The 22,360-nt window shown below is 42.8% G+C and overlaps 2 protein-coding genes and 1 long non-coding RNA gene across 5 annotated transcripts in view; 1 reads left to right on the top strand and 2 right to left on the bottom strand.

Annotated features, from left to right (window-relative positions):
- Positions 1–1,112: 1,112 nt before the first annotated feature.
- urod (uroporphyrinogen decarboxylase) lies at positions 1,113–9,080 on the bottom strand. 2 transcript variants are annotated; one of them, XM_029623691.2, is made up of 10 exons: positions 8,899–9,080; positions 8,180–8,292; positions 6,555–6,634; positions 6,401–6,463; positions 5,984–6,181; positions 5,607–5,768; positions 5,154–5,288; positions 4,635–4,735; positions 4,325–4,391; positions 1,113–1,732 (listed from the first exon to the last, which is right to left on the bottom strand). In XM_029623691.2, exons 1-10 carry the CDS (start codon positions 8,919–8,921, stop codon positions 1,568–1,570), a joined length of 1,107 nt encoding a protein of 368 aa, XP_029479551.1. In that variant the 5' UTR covers positions 8,922–9,080; the 3' UTR covers positions 1,113–1,567. The 2 variants fall into 2 exon arrangements, with proteins under 2 accessions (XP_029479551.1, XP_029479552.1); XM_029623692.2 differs by lacking the exon at positions 4,325–4,391 and having other exon boundaries at positions 1,618–1,732.
- On the top strand, positions 8,614–17,490 carry LOC115103075 (uncharacterized). Of its 2 annotated transcripts, none has more exons than XR_003859533.2 (3): positions 8,614–8,710; positions 15,370–15,481; positions 17,106–17,490. It is a non-coding gene; the product is annotated as an uncharacterized LOC115103075 (long non-coding RNA). The 2 variants fall into 2 exon arrangements; XR_003859532.2 differs by lacking the exon at positions 8,614–8,710 and adding an exon at positions 9,129–9,505.
- LOC115103073 (tyrosine-protein kinase Lyn-like) overlaps positions 17,228–22,360 on the bottom strand; it is a 21,547-nt gene continuing 16,414 nt past the window's right edge. Inside the window, exons 9-13 of the mRNA XM_029623690.2 lie at positions 20,214–20,396; positions 19,936–20,012; positions 18,944–19,097; positions 18,501–18,632; positions 17,228–18,141 (exon numbers count right to left, since the gene is read on the bottom strand). Of these exons, the coding sequence (XP_029479550.1) occupies positions 17,939–18,141; positions 18,501–18,632; positions 18,944–19,097; positions 19,936–20,012; positions 20,214–20,396 (749 nt within the window). The 3' untranslated portion in view covers positions 17,228–17,938. The remainder of the gene's footprint in view (positions 18,142–18,500; positions 18,633–18,943; positions 19,098–19,935; positions 20,013–20,213; positions 20,397–22,360) is intronic.

The following is a 22,360-nucleotide window of genomic DNA, read 5'->3' as shown; positions in this document are numbered from 1 at the left end:
GATTGAGCTTTTTTTTTTGAGCACAAGATTCATTGTTGCAATTAAAAATAATGCCTGAAAACCCCATGAGGTAACACACACACACACACACACACACACACAAACATATACACACCTTTATACAAATACATACAAAACATATACACACTTCTAGAAGAAACAAGAAACCATAGCCTTGCTATTTGTCCTTAAACAACGAAGCGCTGAGTGACAGCATCTCGAGTCGTATGGCCTTAATATATATTTTATTTGTCTTTACTTTCCCAGCGGTTTACAGGCAACAGCCCCTCACAACACAATCAAGGTCAGTCTAATCCTGCATTGTGACAATGTGTCGTCTGTGTCCAAATGAAAAGGAGAGCACCGCCGCCACGACAGCTGCTGAGTGTCGTCCATCCAACCAGGAGCCTCCTGAACCGCTTCCCCAAGCCATGTTTCACACAAGTTTCCTCTAGGTTCAGATGGAGGATCAGCTTCCCCTCTCCCAATCCTGACCTTAACCATACGTAGGGAAAATGCTCAATTCAACCTACAGAGGAGCATACGTACAAGGAGAAAAACAGTCCAATACTCAAAACATCACGTGACTAAATGTTTTTGTGGAATCCTATTCCCACCATTCCAACAACAAAAACAAATGGATTTGTACGGATCTACTTCTCTCTACTACTTAGCTGCCTTTCATAGAAAAACACCCATGGGGATTAACTACTTTTATGCCTTGTGTAAAATGCAGTCTGTAATGATAATCACTTCCCTTTAAGCCAAAAGCAGTAATAAAATAGAGCCTTTTCCCAATTTCAAAAATGTGTTTGTTCAACGTGGAAACAAATTAAGTCCGGACAGATTAGTTCTGGCACTAAACTGGCTTGAACAAAATCATGTACAGTATGCCAGCCACACCCGACCCCCACTCCCTCGCTACATCTCATTTGTAATTGATGGGTTTCCATAGTAATCGCAAGCACCAGTGGTATTGCCGTCGATGTGTAGATGGAAGATTGCTGGTTAGAGAAAACCCGGAGTGAACTGCAGAGCGCAATATCTAGAGGGCACAATAAGATGAGCCAATAGTTCCCGATTAGGGTGTGTTAGAGGCAAAACACATCCAATAGAAATCCAATATAATTTATTTGATTCATTTGAAATACAGGTCCAATTAAAATATAATCACATTGAAAAAAAGATAATCACATTGAATCTCCTTCACTACTGTTGTTTTGATAAGGTACACTTGTTTCTTCAATTTTAGGTGCACTACATCTGAATAAAACAGATCAGTGGTACACATGAATAATATGAAATATTACAAGGTCTTGCACTGTGGCAACGTGTTTTGTTTGTTTTAGGATTATCTATAGAACATCATGAAGTATTCTCTTCAGAAAGAGAAAAACATCCAGAATTGGACAAGATCCGTCTTGATCTGTCCTGGGATTCCATACTTGGGATTACTGTGAATACATGATATAGTCTCTACAATCCAAGCCAATGTTGCTTTGGTTTTTGGGTGCTGCTTCGCTGCTAGTTTGATGATTGCGGTCAATGTTGCCAGGTGACGGGGGTGTTACTTGAGGTTGAGGAGGTGGCGAGAGTGAGTGTGGACAGCTTCTACGAAGGCACCCACGTTCTCCGGGTCCATGTCAGGGTACAGCCCGTGGCCCAGGTTGGCAATGTACCCTCTGGTGCCAAAGCCTTCCAGCATCTTTTTCACTATCTCATATATACGCTCCTGCATAGGTAGAGATAGACAGAGACAAATAAGCATCACTTTTGAAAGTATGGTGCCTTCGGAAAGTATTCAGACCCCTTGACTTTTTACACATTTTGTTACGTTACAGCCTTATTCTAAAATTTATTAAATAGATGTTTTCCCTCATTAATCAACACACAATACCCCATAATGATAAGACAAAAACATGTTCAGACATTTTTGCTAATTTATAAACAAAAGAACCCTGAAATAACATATTTTGATAGGTATTCAGAGTCTTTACTCAGTACTTTGTTGAAGCACCTTTGGCATCAATAACAGCATTGAGTCTTCTTGAGTATGACACTACAAGCTTGGCACACCTGTATTTGGAGAGTTTCTCTCATTCTTCTCTGCAGATCCGCTCAAGCTCTGTCAGGTTGGATGTGGAGCATGGCTGCACAGCTATTTACAGGTCTCTCCAGAGATGTTCGATCGGGTTCAAGTCCTGGCTCTGGCTGGGCCACTCAAGGACATTCAGGGACTTGCCCGAAGCCACTCCTGTGTTGTCTTGGCTGTGTGCTTAGGGTCGTTGTCCTGTTGGAAGGTGAACCTTCACCCCAGTCTGAGGTCCTGAGCGCTCTGGAGCAGGTTTTCAAGGATCTCTCTGTACTTTGCTCCGCTCATCTCTGCCTCGATCCTGACTAGTCTCCCAGTCCATGCTGCTGAAAAACATCCCCACAGCATGATGCTGCCACCACCATGCTTCACCGTAGGGATGGTGCCAGGTTTCCTCGAGACGTCCCACTTGGCATTCATGCCAAAGAGTTGAATCTTGGTTTCATCAGACCAGAGAATCTTGTTTCTCATGGTATGAGAGTCTTTAGGTGCCTTTTGGCAAACTCCAAGCGGGCTGTCATGTGCATTTTACAGAGGAGTGGCTTCAGTCTGGCCACTCTACCATAAAGGCCTGATTGGTGGAAGGTTCTCCCATCTCCACAGAGGAACTCTAGAGCTCTGTCAAAGTGACCATCAGGTTCTTGTTCACCTCCCTGATCAAGGCTCTTCTCCCCACGACTGTTCAGTTTGGCCGGGCGGTCAGCTCTTGGAATTGTGTTGGTGGTACCGAACTTCTTCCATTTAAGAATGATGGAGGCCACTGTGTTCTTGGGGACCTTCAATGCTGTGGACAGTTTTTGGTACTCTTCCCCAGATCTGTGCCTCGTCACAATCTTGTCTCGGAGCTCGACGGACAATTCCTTCAACATCATGGCTTGGTTTTTGCTCTGATATGCACTGTCAACTGTGGGACCTTATATAGACAGGTGTGTGCCTTTCCAAATCATGTCCAATCAATTGAATTGACCACAAGTAGACTCCAATCAAGTTGTAGAAACATCTCAAGGATGATCAATGGAAACAGGATGCATCTGAGCTCAATTTCAAGTCTCATAACAAAGGGTCTGAATACTTATGTCAATAAGGTATCTGTTTTGTATTTCTAATACATTTGCAAACATTTCTAAAAGCCGATTTTCGCTTTGTCATTATGGGGTACTGTGTGTAGATTGCTAAGGAAATTGTTTTATTTAATCCAATTTAGAATAAGTCTGTAACATAACAAATTGCCTCCAGTATTTATGCTGCAGTAGTTTATGTGTCGGGGGGCTAGGGTCAGTTTGTTATATCTGGAGTACTTCTCCTGTCCTATTCGGTGTCCTGTGTGAATCTAAGTGTGCATTCTCTAATTCTCTCCTTCTGTCTTTCTTTCTCTCTCTCGGAGGACCTGAGCCCTAGGACCATGCCCCAGGACTACCTGACATGATGACTCCTTGCTGTCCCCAGTCCACCTGGCCGTGCTGTTGCTCCAGTTTCAACTGACCTGAGCCCTAGGACCATGCCCCAGGACTACCTGACATGATGACTCCTTGCTGTCCCCAGTCCACCTGGCCGTGCTGCTGCTCCAGTTTCAACTGACCTGAGCCCTAGGACCATGCCCCAGGACTACCTGACATGATGACTCCTTGCTGTCCCCAGTCCACCTGGCCGTGCTGCTGCTCCAGTTTCAACTGACCTGAGCCCTAGGACCATGCCCCAGGACTACCTGACATGATGACTCCTTGCTGTCCCCAGTCCACCTGGCCGTGCTGCTGCTCCAGTTTCAACTGTTCTGCCTTATTATTATTCGACCATGCTGGTCATTTATGAACATTTTAACATCTTGGCCATGTTCTGTTATAATCTCCACCCGGCACAGCCAGAAGAGGACTGGCCACCCCACATAGCCTGGTTCCTATCTAGGTTTCTTCCTAGGTTTTGGCCTTTCTAGGGAGTTTTTCCTAGCCACCGTGCTTCTACACCTGCATTGCTTGCTGTTTGGGGTTTTAGGCTGGGTTTCTGTACAGCACTTTGAGATATCAGCTGATGTACGAAGGGCTATATAAATAAATTTGATTTGAAGAGGTCAAGTGGTCTGAATACTTTCTGAAGGCACTGTATCGTGTGTAAGTTATAGCAGCAAGTGCCTGGCACAACAACAACAGTTGCTGGTTAATGTGCTTTTACTGTACAGTACCTTGGTACTGAAACATTTCGCCAATATATATTTCTTGGATCGCAAAAAAAACGTACTTTGGGGGCATATAGCGCACAGGGGTCCATGTTCCCCTGGAGGCTAACCTTTCCTCCAGTTCGCTCCCTGAAACCACAGAGACAAGGGCTTTATTCCCAAAGGTGTATTAACCTGGAGTTCAATCAACAGTGGACCGAACCACCTGTTTTTATTGTTGACAAGATAAATATAACCTTTCACAAAAGAGTGTGAATCCAATCCAATTTCAACATATGACACAATACCTTTAGCAAATGTTGGCTCGGTCACTGACTGTCTAGGGAAATGGCTCGTGATCTGATTTCTGTGAAAAGGGTTAATGTTTGTTACCGCGCTGAGCGAGGGTCAATGGTCCAATCCAAACCAACAACCTCATAGTGGGACTGAGACAGGTCCTCCAGACCATAGTGGCCGTCCTTGGCAAACACAATCTGTGACAGAACATAAAGGACATGAGGGAGATACAGTCCAGGGAACTTTAAAGACACACTGCAGTGAAAAACTAATTACAAAACAATTGTTAAATATTGACCGATGTCAACATTGGAGACCGATGACACGCCATACAATGATTCAAGGCATAAAAAAAAAAACTCAAATGTATTTCTGACTACTCCAGATGACAAGTCTGTAGAGGAAAATATTTGACAGTATAGTGCCATCTACTGGTGAAATATCACAATACACTGGCCACATGTTATCGCACCACAAGACAAGTAAGCTTTTTTTTAAGCATAATGATGAACAAAAGCTTGTCTTGAAAATCTAGTGACATGAAATCCACAAACAAAAGGATGAGGATGTCGGTGTTGTGTGAACATGAAGAAGGGACAGTCTGTGTGGGCTCACCATGGGGACATCCTGGCCTGACTCCTTCAGCTGATCCTTGACCTTACGGGCGATGTCTCGGAGGTAGGGCAGGGAGAACTCCTGGAACTCCGCTGGGCCCAGACAGCCAGCATGGGACTCAAACACCTGCAAGGCCTGGGGAAACACAGGGAAGGTGGAACAGACTGGACAATAATGTGCCATGTATCTAGACAGGACTGTGTCTCCTGTATAATGTGTCTATGATAGGGGCCCTAAAAGAAACCTACATGAATAAATCAACATTCTAGCAGTTCCTAGATATTGAGCTATCAGATCTTTCATGCCATTCATGAACATCTTCTCCTTGTCCAATTAAGTGCTGTAAATAAACTTATCTACCCTCTATTCACCTGATCATTTCCCCATGAGCAAGAACTCTGGGCTAGCAGTAAGACACAGCTGGAACACAATCTCCCATGGGGTCTTGCTTACCTGTGCTCCAGCAGCCACCTGTCCCAGCAGGTACTCCACTATGATGTCAGTCAGCATCTTTAACAGCTGGTGGCTGGCTTCAGGGTGACGGTACAGCCAGCGCTTAGCCTTGGATTGGGTTGTTGAGCCTCCCCCCTCAATCATATAGGCCATCAGGGTCCACTACAGGAGAAACAGATGATGATATGGGTCACTTTACTGAAGCCTCTAGTCTAAGAACACCAAGATATGACACAAGGCTGAAAAAAAGTGTATTTTGACTATTGAAGTAACCAATACAATCTGTATTGAAAAGTGTTCTCTCTCACCATGTGTGTGTGTGTGTGTGTGTGTGTGTGTGTGTGTGTGTGTGTGTGTGTGTGTGTGTTCCATCTCACCGGGGCACCAGTGAAGCCGATGAGAGGGACCTTGCCTTCCAGTTTGTGGCGCGTCAGTGTAATGGCCTTGAAGACGTAATCCAGCTCCTTGTTGACATCCACCTTGGACTGCAGGAGCAGCAGGTCCTCTGGCTCCTTTAAGGGCTCTGGGAAAGTAGGGCCCTTTCCTGCCACCATCTGGACATCCATACCCATGGCCTGGGAGCAGGTACACACACACAGAGTCATTAACCGGTTAAAAGCATAACGTATACGGTCTCTGAGTTATGTGCTTCCTCCTATCAATATACTACACAAATAGATGACCTTCTTGCCAGCAGGTTCTCTCTTCGTTTAGTATGCAGAGAGGAGGAAGCACAACACTTGTGATTGAACTAAAGGCAAAGAAAGATCTGCCTCAGACAGGACATCTCTTACCTGTGGGATAACCAGGATGTCTGAGAAGATGATAGCAGCATCAAATGGGAAACGTCTCAATGGCTGTAAGAAGAAAAAAATGAAGTGAGTGTTCTCCATCTATGCTAAGATGTTTAGTAGTAAAACGTGCTGGTTTAACACAGGCAATGATTACCTGGAGAGTGAGTTCACAGCAGGCTGAAGGTGATCGACATGTTGCAAAGAAGTCCTTTCCCGCTCTGGACTCACGGAACTCTACAAACAAATAGGTTAGCTTACATGTGAATACCAACAGCAACAGAGATGGATAGGTCCATTCAACAACAAAAACCTACTGATATTTGTAGTGTTAGTTCAATGTGTGTTTCTTAGGCCAGTGAAGTACATGAGTGTAATCTCGAAGATACGACCCTAGGCAACAGTAGTGACGAGGATCTGGTTTCTATGACAAACCCTTTCGGCAACTTCAATAAAAAATATAAATAAATCAGGGGTGGGTCCACCTCAGACAGACGACTCACGAGGCAGACATGCCAGAATGTTCCAATTCGAATTCAAAGTGGTTTAAGTCAAGGTAGTTGATGCAAACTAACCTCTTGAGAAATGCAAAAACAACCTCTGATCTCCATCTCGCTAGCTACAATTATGTATTTTATTGAAGCGGATAAAGACGGATTTGGTATTTTATTAGGATCCACATTAGCTTTTGCAAAAGCAGCAGCTACTCTTCCTGGGGTCCAAACAACATGAAACAGGACATAATACAGAACATTAAGACAAGAACAGAACTACATAAAAAAAAAATGGAAAGGCCCACGTAGCCTACATATCAATTCATGCACACAAACTATCTAGGTCAAATAGGGGAGAGGCGTTGTGCCACGAGGTGTTGCTTTATGTGTTTTTTAAACCAGGTTTGCTGTTTAGCAATATGAGGTGGAACAGAGTTCCATGCAATAATGGCTCTATATAATATTGTATGTTTTCTTTCATTTGTTCTGGATTTGAGGAATGTGAAAAGACACCTGATGGCAATTTGGGATTTTCAACACGTTTCTTATAAAAAGAAGAAGTGATGCAGTCAGTCTTTCCTCAATTCTAAGCCAAGAGAAGCTGGCAGGCATAGTATTGATATCAGTCCTCTGATTACAATGAAGAGCAAGACGTGCCGCTCTGTTCTGGGCCAGATGCAGCTTAACTAGGTCTTTCCTTGCAGCACTGGACCACACAACTGGACAATAATCAAGATTAGACAGAACTAGAACCTGCAGAACTTAGAGTGTGATGTCTTTATTACAGAGAGACCTCTTCCCATATTTCCAACCATTTCATCTATATATTTTGACCATGACAGTTTACAGTCTAAGGTAACACCAAGTAATTTAGTCTCCTCAACTTGTTCAACAGCCACACCATGCATTACCAGATTCAGCTGAGGTCTAGAATTTGTGGAATGATTTGAAGCAAATACAATGCTACTAGTTTTAGAGATGTTCAGGACCGGTTTATTACTGGCCACCCATTCCTAAACAGACTGTAACTCTTTGTTAAGGGTTTCAGTGACTTCATTATCTGTGGTTGTTGATGCATATATGGTTGACTCATCAGCATACATGGACACACATGATTTGTTTCATGCCAGTGGCAGGTCATTGGTAAACATAGAAAACCAGGCAGTGATGTAGTTCCTGTATGCCAAACTGACATTCTATTATGTACAGACTTGTTAAGCCAGAACATTTGAAAATTGTGGGAGGCAACCCGGGTGTCTAGAGAGACTAATGAGAGTGTGAGGCCCACCTGGTAGGTAACGTCCAGCCTGTCTCATACACCACACAGGCACATGAGGGGTTTCTTGGCCACGGCATGCAAGAAGGAATGCATCATTCTTCAGCTTGGGGAAGTCTTTAGGGCTAAAATTGAAATGAAATGGTAAAGATGGATGTTTTAGAAATTGATATAAACAAAAGCCATAACCCACATAACGACACATTAAGTCGGTAACATTCTTCCTAATTTGAACAATTAGTTCTTATCAGGGGTAGGGCTACTCCTCCCCTCCCACGGTATCATGTTGGGCACACTACAGTGTTCTGTACAGGAGCAGGTGATCACAGAAGATAAGTCCCTCTTTCTGTTATCAGCTGCACACAGTGGAACAACGGTTGAATGAGATGCTGGTGAAATGATCGTGAGATCTTTTTCAAGCAACATCATGGTGCCAGTCACATAAATGCTTTATGTAGTAGCTTCCATTTATGAACCCTGACACAATCTTCATCACTTATCAATACTTTAATTTGACAGAAATGCCGCTGCTCGTGGTCATCGGTAGGTAACTAACTAACTAATATCACATATCAAGCATGATATTCACAAACAACACAATACACGTGTCCTCATGGTAGATTGCATTTTTTGTAACGTTATGAACTAAATGGTTAGCTAGCCAGTCGGTTTAACGTTAGCTACATAGACAGTAGTAGCTAGCGAGGTATACAGTCAGATAATATACATACAGTATTAAATCGTCCTTGTCCATGATGGGGCTGATGTTGTAATGGAAGAATAAGTTCAGAGATGCTGTTCACTTGTCCTAGACGTCAGTGGCACACTGCTGCCTGGTTCTTTCTTGACTGTCATCCAGAATGTTGTACGAGCCCCCTACAGGGCGCGGCCAGCTTCAGAAAGTCATGTGACCGACCACTGACAGCTATACTTTTGGTACGTTCCAAAGCAGGTAGTCGTCTCAACTCGCGTTCATATTTTGCGCAATGTCATCGGTCATCCTGGGGTGCGTTATATTCGATTAAACGTCTGCAACGTTGAGTGACGGATTGTTCTGAACGACACGTTACCCCAAAACGTTCTTCAACGTTCTTGAACAGACGTTGAGGTACGTTTGCTGGGTGTGGCCGGGTGTGGCTTGAAGCAATGAGTGACATATTTAAAGGACAGCGGAGCGTTCCTCAGCCGGCGTTGTGTCCCGAAAGTGTGAAGAAGTTGTAATTTGTTAGTTAGTTAGTTAGTTAGTTAGCATAACTGTACTTGGTTCGGGGCGACAGGTGGTTAGAGCGTTGGACTAGTAACCAAAAGGTTTCAAGATCGAATCCCTGAGATGACAAGGTAAAAATGTGTCGTTCTGCCCCTGAACAAGGCAGTTACTTGCTCCTAGGCCGTCATTGAAAAACACAATTTGTTCTTAACTGATTTGCTTAGTTAAATAAAGGTTTAAAAAAAGGCAGATGGTAGCATTAGGGTTATTGTTAATGATAAAACCAGTGACGATCAGCTATTTACATATGTTGTAAATAGGAGTAACATAAGTAAGAGATCGCAATGACATGACAGAGAAATTAATACCAGGGGCGCAACTTTGGTTTGGGAACTTTTTCTTCAGTTGGATAAACACTCCAAACGGAGTGGTCCTAAAGCACACAGTTGCCCTATTTTGTATCACATTCCAATTATAAAAATGGGTGTAAATTAAAATGCAATTTCAGAAAGGCCCAAGTGAAAGTTGTGCCCCTGATGAATACTGCTGGAGAAACGATGAGTAGTGTTGATACTAGACCAGTAAAGAACAGGACCACTCTTTGACAAAGAGGTTGGAGAAGAAGGTTATACAGTCATGGTAGTGTTCCCAGAACCAGTAAGTAAGTACTTCCATCCTTTGCATTTGACGAAAGCAATTAGGGAAGAGATTGGGTTGATTTAAGGATGCCAAACCAATGGGTCATGGGAAGGTCCTAATCATTGCAAATAGTACAATTCAGCAGGAGAATGTCTTGAAATTGAACACACTAAATGGGGGTCGGGTGAAATGTCACATTCAAGGTGCTATGATTAAAATGAGAGGAGTAATTGATGGGATGCCATTGGAAATGACCATGGAAGATGTTAAGGCTTGCCCTAAAGGAGGAAAAGTTATCGATGTGAAGAGGATGAAAAGCAAGAAGAGTGGCAGTCCAAGTGGACACTAAAACTGTGTTCTTACAATTTGAGGTGAATCGACCGAATAGGGTGCAGCTCGGATCACTCACTTATCAGGTTAGAGAGTACGTGCCGCCTCCACTTCGGTGCTTTAAGTGCCAACGGATGGGGCATGTTGCTAATGTGTGTGTGCAAAGGTAAAATGAGATGTGCAGAGTGTGGTGGGGATCATGAGTATGGGAGTTGTGGGCCTGACTCTAAAGTTAAATGTTGTGACTGAGAACATAGTGCTGCGTATGGATGATGTGAAGTACAACAAAGCCACGGAAGCGCAGAAGTACAAAATGACAATGTATGCTATGCTGAGGCTGTTCGGAAAGTGAATAACAAATATACAAAATATTCCAGACAACTTGATGGCTGCTCAGAGGATGGCAGTGGAACCTCAGCCGATTGTTAATGTGATATGCGAGCATAAATGCTTGATTAGAGAGAACCATGGTAGTAGATCATGTAGACTTCTTGGCCTTCATGTGTAGGGCAATCAATATGACTGCTCCACATAAGAGCAGGGCTGCACAAATAAAATAAGTAGTGAAGGCAGCCAAAGACATTCTGGAGATTTCTGAAGTTACAGTAGAAATAATACATTGGATGCTGAACCAAAGTTTACATGATGATCAGGATAAATAGTATTATGGTGTTCCGTGTTTAAGCAATAAGGCCCAAGGGGCTGTGGTATATGGCCAATATACCTCACTAAGGGTTGTTCTTAGCAACGCACATCTCATTTATATGGGCCATATACCACTAACCCCGAGGTTACTTATTGTTTTTATAAACCGGTTGCCAACAGAGTAAGGCAAGGAACTACACATCTAAATAAAAAATGTTGCTTTCCTAAATAAATTCATAAATGCATTCTGCCATGCCACAAGTTATCACAGGCTAAATCTATGATGTTAAAATGCCTATTTACTCTGTTCCATCTGACTACAATCTGTCTCATCAGCCCAGCCAGGTAATTTAGAAACTAGATCTCCACTATAAGAAGCATCTAGACATGATCTCGCATTGCTTCTGGAATGAAATGTAGTTTTCAATAGCAGAGATTTGAATATACCTTGCTGTCTGTCTCTCTGACATTTGAAACATTGTTTCAATATTAACATGTGATCTCCATCTGGCCCATAATGACGGGATAAGACAGACAGGCAGGCAGTGTTTCTCAGCTAGTCGAAATCATAAATTACCTGGCATTTTATATATATACACACACACACACACACACACACACAGACATTTCAATTGAAAAAAAAGGTCAAACAAAACTAAGTGCAGCTAGTTTCCAGTCTTTCCAGCTTCAGTTTGAAGTGATTGTGTTAGCTGTGTTGTTGGCTAGCTCCTCTGAACAACAGTGTCCTGACGAGAGCACATTTTCTATGCCAGGATAAATCGCGCCTTATTAGCTCATTGTTATGGCTGTATCCAAGTAAAGGTCACTAGAAAACAGCTTAAACAAATGGAAATGCAGCTACTGTTGTTATTCTGGCTGCACTGTTTAACGTGACTGTAAGTTAGCCGTAGTTGGCAGGCTAGCAAGCAAGGGATAAGAATGTTGCCAGCCAGTATGGCAATGGAACATTTAGAACGTACGACTGGGTCGCGTACATAGATGCAGAATAAAAAGACTGAACGACTCTGGCAACCGAACCGATAGAACAAATGACTAGCCGGCTTGGGTAGCAACCCTAGATTTGTGTTGGGTCAATTCAAGGGCATTATCACTTAAATTGAATGCTGGGATTTTGATAGCCAATTGACAAGAATATAAGAAGTTTAAACGTGATTTAGATGTTTTACCGGACGTGGTGTGTATACAAGAAAAATGCTTAAACTTAATTGGATTATATTATCCCTGGTTTTATCTCTGGGTGTGGGTGTGCTACATTTATCAAAGAAGGTGTAGGACATGGTTTCAAAGAACATAAGCGTGTGGCAGTGGAGAGAAGGGGGTAATATCACATTGTTTTTTACTATAATCCTTGTAAACCCACCTCTGTATCTGAATTAGATATAGTTGTGAAATTCAGTGAAGGTGATGAGGAGATGTGGTGTGGAGATTTCAGCTTTTGGAGCAGCAATGCCACAGATGCCAATGGTTTAGTGGTTGAAAGTTTTATGGAGCGAAAGGGACTAGCTAGTATAAATGAAGGTTAAATGTGACTAGAGGTACTTCGTCATTTTTAGATTTTTACGTTAGTGTCCTCCTCCATTGCTGGAATATGTGAGTGGAATGTGAAGATAGAATTCACAATAGGTAGTGATCATTTCCCAGTCATGTGCAACATAGATGTTGACGTATGTTTTCAGAAAAGGGAACTGGTTATAAATTGGTGATTTGACCAGGCATACTGGGAAACTTTTTACACTTTGTGTGAGAAGGAGAATCATAAATTGTCAATGGAGGTGTCGGTAGAAGACTGTGCTGACTCTGAATTCATTTATGTTAGATGCTGCCTTATTGGCTACTCCAGTGAGGGATAGTTCCTTGGTGGACTGAAGCATGTAATAAGGCCATGAATGATCGTGATAATGTTTTTAAAACTTTGAAGAATCATTGGATAGCATAACAGTGCTGGCTAGGAAAGTAATTTATAATGCAAAGAAAGGTGCATGGTGATAAGTCTGTTCTTCTATAGCAGGCCTGGGCAATTATTTTCCATGGTGGGCCACGTTAGAATATATATTTGCCTTCCCGGGCCAGAATCATATTACAGGATTATACATCATGTGTATGAGCGACAGATATATCTACTGTAAATCATGTCCAGATATGATACTTATTTTACTTTTTTAAAGATGCACAGAAATAAACCACATCCATGTTCTCCTTTTGGTAGGTATTTTCATTATTAAACATGCAATGAACTACACGGAGGGAAAAGTACACTGTGCATTCAACACCACGGACAGAACTCTTGTTAATGGGTATGCACAAAGAGAGCTCAACATTATATTTAAACAACTCAATTAATGTTTGACACCTTCCTTCATGGATTATCTGAGGAAATTAAAGATGAGCTCGCAGCCCGAGAGCTGCCCGTGGACCTCGACTCCCTCATAGCCCTGACCATAAGGATCGATAGGCGGTTACGGGAACGCAGCAGGGAGAGGTCTGTTCCCGGAGACACTCACTCGTCCACGGGTTCCCCCTCGCCTCCAAAGAATCCAGGAAGTCCCCGGCGCCTGCACTCCAGAGAGAATCTGATGTCACCCGAGTTCCCCCGGGAATCATTGAGGACTGTCGCCTCGCCTTTTCCGGAGCCCATGCAACTGAGCAGGGCTAGATTATCTCCTGAGGAACGTTTACGCAAACTGAGCTCAAAGTTGTCTGTATTGTGGTACTTCAGGACATTACATATCCACCTGTCCAGTAAAATACCAGGCTCCCATCTCCTATTACTCACACTCCTCTCCATGCTATCCTGCTGTGGGGTGACCTGTTTAAATCTCTCTGGGTGCTCATGGACTCTGGGGCCAATGGGAGCTTTATGGATGCTACCCTGGTGTCGGAGCTGGGCATCTCCACACAACCCCTCTCCATTCACATGGACGCCAGAGCATTGGACGGACAATCTATTGGTAGGGTCACAATACGGTTCCCATCAACCTGCGAGTGTCAGGTAACTCCAGTGAGTGTCAGGTAAGCCCAGTGAGTCAATTAAGTTTCTGCTCATTGAGTCTTGTGGTTTTGGGATTGTCATGGCTCCAGAGTCACAACCCCCTGATCGACTGGGCACCGGGGGGGAGGGGGGCTGCTAACCGGTTGTCCCAGAATCTGCCCGGTCCCCGGTCCTGGAATGGGCTCATTCCTCTATCCTTATCTGCCATCCCGGCTCCCACCAGACCGTGGCTTTCCTCCGACAACTGTTTTAGTGGCCCATTATGGTTCCTGATATCTCCACGTTCATCGCCGCCTGCACTGTGTGCTCACAGAGTAAGACTCTGCAGCAAGTTGCAGCAGGCCTCCTTCAACCACTCTCTGTTCCTCACCACCCTTGGTCCCATATATACCTGGACTTTGTCACTGGTCTCCCTCCGTCCGATAGCAACACCACCATCCTTACGGAGTGGATAGGTTTTCCAAAGCCGCCCATTTCATTCCCCTTCCCAAGTTACCCTTAGCCAAGGAAACAGTCCAGTTCATGGTACAGCATGTCTACCGGATCCATGGACTTCCGGTCAACATGGTCTCCGATCGTGGTCTTCAGTTCACGTCCCAATTCTGGAAGGCGTTCTGCACCCTCATTGGGTCATCGGCCAGCCTGTCCTCCGGGTTTCATACCCAATCTAACGGCCAGTCGGAGCGAGCCAATCAGGACCTGGAGATGACTATTCGTTGCCTTGTCATCTGCCAACCCCCACCACCTGGAGCCAGCAACTCGTGTGGGTGGAGTACACCCGCAACACACTTCCTTGCTCGGCCACTGGTCTCTTGCCCTTTTGAGTGTTCCTTGGGTTACGAGCCTCTGCTCTTCCCTGAGCAAGAGGAAGTCAGCATACCCTCGGCCCAGATGTTCATCTGCCGCTGTCAGCATACCTGGAAGAGAGCCCGGTCCGCTCTTCTTACGACCCCCTCCAGGTATCGGAAACAAACGGTCCAGTGCAAAGCGGTTGTCACCTTAACTGGCTAACCATTTTAAATGTCAGCCTTATAGGGGGTAGAGAAATCCAAAGGATCCCGGATACCATTGACCGTTGTGATTGTTCACACGCGTCTCTGGCCTCTCGTTGGCTAGAATGGTCCCAGCTGATCTTGCACCCCCCCCAACTGCCTTTTTGAAAACATTGATTGATTTTCATTGTCATAGTGGCCAATGGAATATCTGGTCAATATAATGGAACATCTGTGGTTGAGGTTATGAAACTGTCATAAATAATGTGATGTAAATGTGCATACTATGTACTGGTGCATCAAAATACATAAGTTGCCAATATTATGTTTCAATTTTGAAATTCAGTTTTTTTTTTTTGTCCCGCTTTACCAACCAAAGCTGATAGCTAAAGGAGGACAGCATGGAGCAGCTAAAATGGGACAGTCTTAGAGGCATTTCCAGTGGAGGAAAGAGAGCCAGTTTACAATAGGGGCCATCCCTCTCCTCTTGGGTAAGACAGCGCTCTGGTTATTGTAGTACTATATCCTATACATTTGTTATCGTAGTACTGTTATTGGAGTGAATTCAGAAAAAGTGGGACACTCTTTATATTTCGGTCTCCTGTAACCTCTTCAGACATCTATCCAACATATTAGCCAAACACATGATACAATTCTGAAATCCTCAGATGTTTCCTAATCACACAAAATTGAATATAATTGTCATTGGGGTACAATTAGGACTGTAATAATGGTGTCCCAGTTTATCTAACCTGCTGTCCCAGTCTACCAAATGCAAACTGAAAATCTGGTTTTGACTCAGTGGACACGTCATGCCTCCTGTGAATATTATATAAATGTTTTGTGTGTGATTAGGAAAACATCTTGACGATTTCAGAAATGTATCATGTGTTTGGCTAATATGTTGGATAGATGTCAAGAGACTACAAAAGAAAATGCAAAAGTGTCCCCCTTATTCCGAATTCACCCTACTTTTTTCCCCATAGAGAATAATAGAGGGCACTATTGCCCAAAAGCCTGTTTTAGCATGGGCAGCACCATTAAGGACTTTGACCATTTTGAAGTTGTCAACTGAGTGGGACTTCCTATGGGTTATGGAAGGAACACATGATTCCATCCAGGTCATCAGGAGGGATCCGACAATGAATTATACTAGTTTGAGCAAACATTCCATAACTGCAGGTGGCAGTAAATCTCCGACCTGGGCTTTATACCTGTTCAAACAACACACTCCAGGGGGCAATATACAACATTTCAGTTTGTTTACCAACTCATAGAAGCAGTAGAAAATGGAGATGGCCTCTAGAGAAATGGCGTCTTTTTGTGGACACTAACAGAGGCTGACTTCGCCATGGCCCGTTAGTCAAAGCCTATGGGAAAATGTTTTTGTTGCATGGTTTCATTTAAACTCAGGAAAAAAGGTCTGTGGTAAAGACAGGCTTAGGAAATCTTATATTTTGTTCTATGAAATGATCATTTATGTAATCAAAACAAGCACATAAAGCGCACAGTCTTCATAATTCATAAAGGTCATGTTAACTGACTGATATGATCTCATAAAACAAAATGTACACTGAGTGTACAAAACATTAGGAACACCTTCCTTATATTGAGTTGCACCCCTCCCCAGAACCGCCTCAATGCGTTGTTCAAGGGCACTTAAGTATTTGGTTTTACCCATTCACCCTCTGAATGGCACACACACACAATCCTTCTTTAACCCCTCCCTTTCACCTACATTGATTTGAAGTGGAAATAACAAGTGACATCAATAAGGGATCATAGCTTCCACCTTGATTCACAAGGTCAGTCTAGAGCAGGTGTTCTTAATGTTTTGTATACTCAGTGGATCAGATCTCCTAAGTCTGTGTTAACCTTGTTTTTGGCTTTTATTCCAAAACCCCATTCATTTCCCACATTGGAATGGCTGAACGAACCAGAGGTATTAATTTCCATTTTTTAGGACTACAAGCTGGCGAGGTGGATGGTGCTGCCCATGCACACACAGACGTCATAATGGGACAGATACAATGTTGCGTCGTCTAACTATCTCTGTTTTTCTTCTTCTCCGTACTGAACGCCCTGCTATCAATATCATCTTCCGTGTTTTTGAAGTCCATCACCTCTAATGATCTGCTCAGGAAATCAATTCCATCTTCAAATGACATCACACACAACCCCTGGAGACCTTTGAAACGGCTGACACGCTCTACTACTTAAACCACGACCTGGACAAAAATGTTTGATATTTTATTGATTTAGGTCTTTTTGCATTTATTCAGAGCACAGTAATCACACACATGGTCATGTCACTCACATCAATCTCATTGTAAAAAAACAACACAACAAATATACGTCACATTAGTAACTTGTTAGACTCTTGTGACAGCCTTAATATTAATACAATTAAACAGAAACATGAACATAGTCCAAAAGATAAGCTGCTTAATATCAATGAATGTACCTTAATGTAACAGCTCAAATAAAAATAGACCTTTAATAGTACTGGTCAATCTGCTGATTGAATTCAACAAGCTATGGCTAAAGTTATAATAAATATGTGGTAAATTGTACATTTTGTGCTGTTCAATGTGCTGATTCTTTTTCATGTTTGCAACAAATTCAGTACATTTTATTAATGTGATCATTCTCTGTAAAAAGCCTGCATTACATTAGTAGGTTTATACTTCAATATGAAGTTGAACTCAAAGGTGAATCTTTAGCTTGCTTAACAAATAAGTAAGCAGTAAACGTGTCCGACAATATCTCTCTCTGCGGAATAACCGATTGTTTTGCTGGTGGATTGAAGAAACCGGCACATTAGCAGACATTTTACACCCCAAACTGCACTCTATTCCCTATACAGTCCACTACTTTTGACCATAGAGCCCAACAGTTGTGCACTATTAAGGGAATGGGGTGCCATTTGGGACTCAGACATTGACTTCCTACTGCTGCTGTTGGTACTGTCCCTCAGTGGCGGTATAAAAGTCATCCAGGACACTCTGGATGTAGTCAAATGTGGGCCTGTCGTCTGGCTTGCTCTTCCAGCAGGTGGTCATGATGTCATAGAGCTCGTTGGGACAGTTCTCAGGGCGGGGCATTCTATAACCTTTCTGCACTGATGTCATCACTTCACCATTGCTCATCCCTGAAAAAGGAAAACAGGAACAGAAAGAATCAGAAGTGAGAAGAAGCAGTAACTCTGAATAGCAGGTCGACCTAAATTGAAAGAAGCAAACATGACCGATTCTTATGTGGGGAATATGGTTGAGCAATAGTCAGATTTTTGGTATTTGTTAAGGCATCACAATAAATGCCATCAAAGCAAAAAAAATCTCTATGATCTCTTGCAACATCTTTCATTAACCAGAAGATGGCGATAAATATCTGTGCTCACCTATTATTGAGTGCATTCAAGCTCCAAATTTTGCAGCATGTGGGGAAATCAGTCTTGAGTAGCTAGTCTTAAATATGAACGTGTTTGTGTGTAAGGTTGCATGTAATTACCTGGATAAGGTATTTTTCCATAGGTAATGATTTCATACAGGAGGACTCCGAAGGACCACATGTCTGATTTGATAGTGAAGGAGCCAAAGTTGATGGCCTCTGGTGCTGTCCACTTGATGGGAAACTTAGCTCCTGTAATGGACAAACAGATGGCGAAAGAGTTTCTGACACTGATATAGGAGGAAAAACAAAGTAACGTTACATGCTTGGATTGCTGACAGAAACGTTCTTGTACAAACCAGGCCTGTATTAACTATGCAATATGCGCTGATAGCAGTTTTACTTCTGACATTGCTGATATTGACCTCTGCTTCCTGATTGGCATGATTTTTTTAATTTTTTTTTTACCACAGCCACAAAGTTAACACTGGCTATCATAAAAACATTTTGGCCAGTGTAATACTGTACTGACTAATTCTAGCATACACAGACTGGAAGCTTACCCTCTCTGGCTGTATACTGGTCATCCTCAATGACTCTGGCCAGACCAAAGTCAGCTATTTTACAAAGCAAACTCTCAGACACCAGGACGTTGGCTGTTCTCAGGTCACGGTGGATGTAGTTCTTTTTCTCAATGTACGCCATGCCCTCTGCAATCTGAAAAAGGATGACATTTCCCCCCAGGGATTAATGAAGTACCTAAAATGGAACTCAATTGAGCATTCTACCCATCTCGGTAGAGCTTTCAGACTCTCTGACTGACTTGTGTTGTTGTTCCCATAAAACAATACTGAAAAATGGTTATTAACTAGACTCCTCCTCTTCTGACAAAAATTCAGTATGGTAATTTGCAATGCTGCATAACATAGTTAATGTATGTGTTTTACGTCTGGTTAGAATTGAATTAGCTACCAACCATTTGACTTGGTTAGTACTCAACAAGTTTAAGTGAGCTGAGCTGAGTGGTTGTCCAATTGTGGAAAGGGACGACTGTTTAATTTAATAACTGGCATCCTCTTTCACTTTGTCTAAGAGGATATGCAACTGTGGTTTGATGCAGTTTTCCCCAGAACTGACCATACCTCTGTCAATGATCTAATTTAAAGTTTATTCTGAATTTACCACAACCGGTGTACTGACATGGCCTGAGGAATTTTGGTTTATTTTTCATATTTTTTTTGGTAGTTTACTTCTTTGGGGAGGCACGTTATCAATGATACATGTTAATCATCATTTTGTGTATTGACTTTGATTGAAGCACATTTCTTCTTCTTCCATGAGAGACTCTGATCGGTGTGTGTGAGGGACCACTGGATGTTCTAAGTTTGTTGCAACTCATTTGTTAAGTGAAACAAAAACCATGGTGTTCTGTTCCTCTTTCTGGTTGACCAATGGAAAAAGTGACATCAGCATCTATTTCTTAAAAGGAAACGGTCTATAAAGAGCAATGCGCTTAATCACTGAGACCGAGAGATGTAAGAAGAACATGCATTACCTGTGCAGAAAAATCGATTAGCTTCGGTAGCTGTACTTTGCAGCCCGTCTCACTTTTTAAGAAATCTAAGAGGCTACCTACAAAAGGTAAAGAAACAAAATTGAGGGATAGAAACCAAACCAATGAAAATATAGGTGATTACAGAACACTTATGTAACTTATGTAACATCAAATGGTATGTATTGATGAATACAGTCCATGCTGGCCACATAACAGTGTTTGAAACCAAGAGGTCTGTCTTGTAGGAATTGGACTCTGTGTGTGTGTGTGTGTGTTACCATTGGACATGTACTCTGTGATGATGTAGATGGGCTCGATCTTGGTGACGACGGCGTAGAGGCGCACCAGTCTGTCGTGTTGCAGGGTCTTCATGAGGTTCGCCTCCTCCATGAAGGCCTCCGCTGACATGGTGCCTGGCTTCAGCGTCTTCACTGCCACCTTGGTCGTGTTGTTGTAGAACGCTGCAGGAGGGATTTGCTCAGTATGAAGTGTAGCTAGATAGAAATTGTACTGTTTTCTGACCTCTAGGGCCACCTGCTGTATCTTTTTGTCTTTTTTATTTGAATGACATTTTGATTGGAAGATTTGACATAAACTGGTGACATTGAATGCATACTGTCTCATGTGATTTAGCAACAAGGGAACCAATGCCAGTACTAAGCATTGTTGTTGGACTCAAGTCCAGATTTTTATGACTCGTAACTCGACTTGCTACATACTAGCTACAACAGCAAATGTTAGAGAGCTGTATTATATATTTTAGCCTTACAAATGTGCAACAGTATAATGAAATTTAGCTGTATAAAATGGTTGGACAGCAACGTATGGGACTACCAAGGAACTTGTGACTCAACTCATGACTTGAGTATAAAGGACTCGGACTCGAAGACTAGGGACTTGGGACGCGACTCGAGTAGTGCACATAGTAAATGCTCAATAAATATAATTGAGGACTTAAGCTGTAACAGTTCACAAAACAGTTTTTTTGACAGAGCTAAAAGTAGACAGCGAGGACTCTTTTATCAATGAGTATAAAAACGTGGGTATTTATACACACACTTTCCCATGAAGTTCAAATTGTTTCTCCGTGCTCAACTTCTGTTCTCATTGTTCGTTTTGGGGAAGGGGAGTTTGATTATAATAATGGTAGGTTAATAAAAACATTAAAACGTAGGCCTAATGATAAAAAAAATGAGAATTTTTCTTACTTTTTAACTCTGCATTGTTGGGAATGGGCTCGTAAGTAAGCATTTCACTGTAAAGTCTACATCTGTTGTATTCGGCACATGACCAATACATTTTTATTCGATTTTTGCTGATTCTACTGAAGAGTTGTTTAAGTTTACATCCCAAATGGCACCATATTCCCTATATAGTGTACTACTGCTGACCAGTGACCATAGAGCTCTGGTCAAAAGTAGTGCACTGTGTAGGGAATAGGGTGCCATTTGGGATGCACCTAATAAAGTTAGTATATTTCTGACTAACCAGTGGAGTTCAGTCCAAGTTTGAGCATTTTGAACCCTCCATCCAGAATAGCATTTCTTTATCACATAATTCTCCTTCAACTCTGTGTTTCCACCGTGCTAGCTGAACAAGCCCTGAACACCCCCATCTAAGCCTCTTTTAATTCCACCTTGTTTTTTATAGAGAAGAGGAGACTAAACTCTCCAGAGACATAACAAATGCAAGGAGGTGAATGAGAGGAAACGACTTTCGACGGCTCCATCTGGCTGGCTGGCTCACTGTGCCATAGGAAAAACCCTTAATGCCAAAGAGGTCAAAGAAAACGAAGCAAACATCTTTGCGCAGTACAGGAGGCCCTACAGTCCATTTGAAATGCCAACAATTTCCTGCAATTCATCAAGGCCGAGGTGTGGGAAGGTAACACATGAATAATAACGAAATCCAATGCAAATTGGAAGTCAGACACACTCATTTCCTCTACAGATGCCTCTGATAACAGCGCCAACAGTTCCTAGTACCAGTCCCATCCCTCCTCTCTCTAAGGCTGCTAACAATCTCATAGAGACAGAAAGATCAACATTTGACTACAGCTGTCTGTCTCAGCTGCCCTACCCCTGATAGTATCACTTTAATGTGTTTTAATTGTATAAAAAAAAAAGCAATGGAGTGGGCCTCCCGAGTGGTGCAGCGGTCTAAGGTACTGCATCACAGTGCTATAGGCATCACTACAGATCTGGGTTTGATCCTGGGCTGAATCACAAACGGCCGTGACCGGGAGTCCCATAGGGCGGCGCACAATTGGCCCAGCATCATCCGGGTTAGGGGAGGGTTTGACCGGGGGGGGGGGGGCTTTACTTGGCTCATCGTGCTGTAACGACTCCTTGTGGTGGGCCGGGCACCTGCAGGCTGACGTAAGGGGAACAGCGTTTCCTCCTACACATTGGTGCGGCTGGCTTCT

Source organism: Oncorhynchus nerka, linkage group LG20 (assembly GCF_034236695.1).
Source record: "Oncorhynchus nerka isolate Pitt River linkage group LG20, Oner_Uvic_2.0, whole genome shotgun sequence".
Taxonomy (NCBI): Eukaryota; Metazoa; Chordata; class Actinopteri; order Salmoniformes; family Salmonidae; genus Oncorhynchus; species Oncorhynchus nerka.
The sequence above is the reverse complement of the archived record's forward strand: the minus strand, read 5'-3'. Positions and strand labels throughout refer to the sequence as shown.

Excerpts from the sequence above, each read along its gene's own strand:
- urod (XM_029623691.2), bottom strand. The coding sequence starts at position 8,921 with ATGGACAAGGACGATTTAATACT. Across the intron at positions 6,182-6,400 it reads ACATCCTGGTTATCCCACAG|GCCATGGGTATGGATGTCCA; the intron begins GTAAGAGATGTC and ends ACCTGCTCCCAG. Across the intron at positions 1,733-4,324 it reads GTGCGCTATATGCCCCCAAA|GAGCGTATATATGAGATAGT; the intron begins GTACGTTTTTTT and ends CTACCTATGCAG.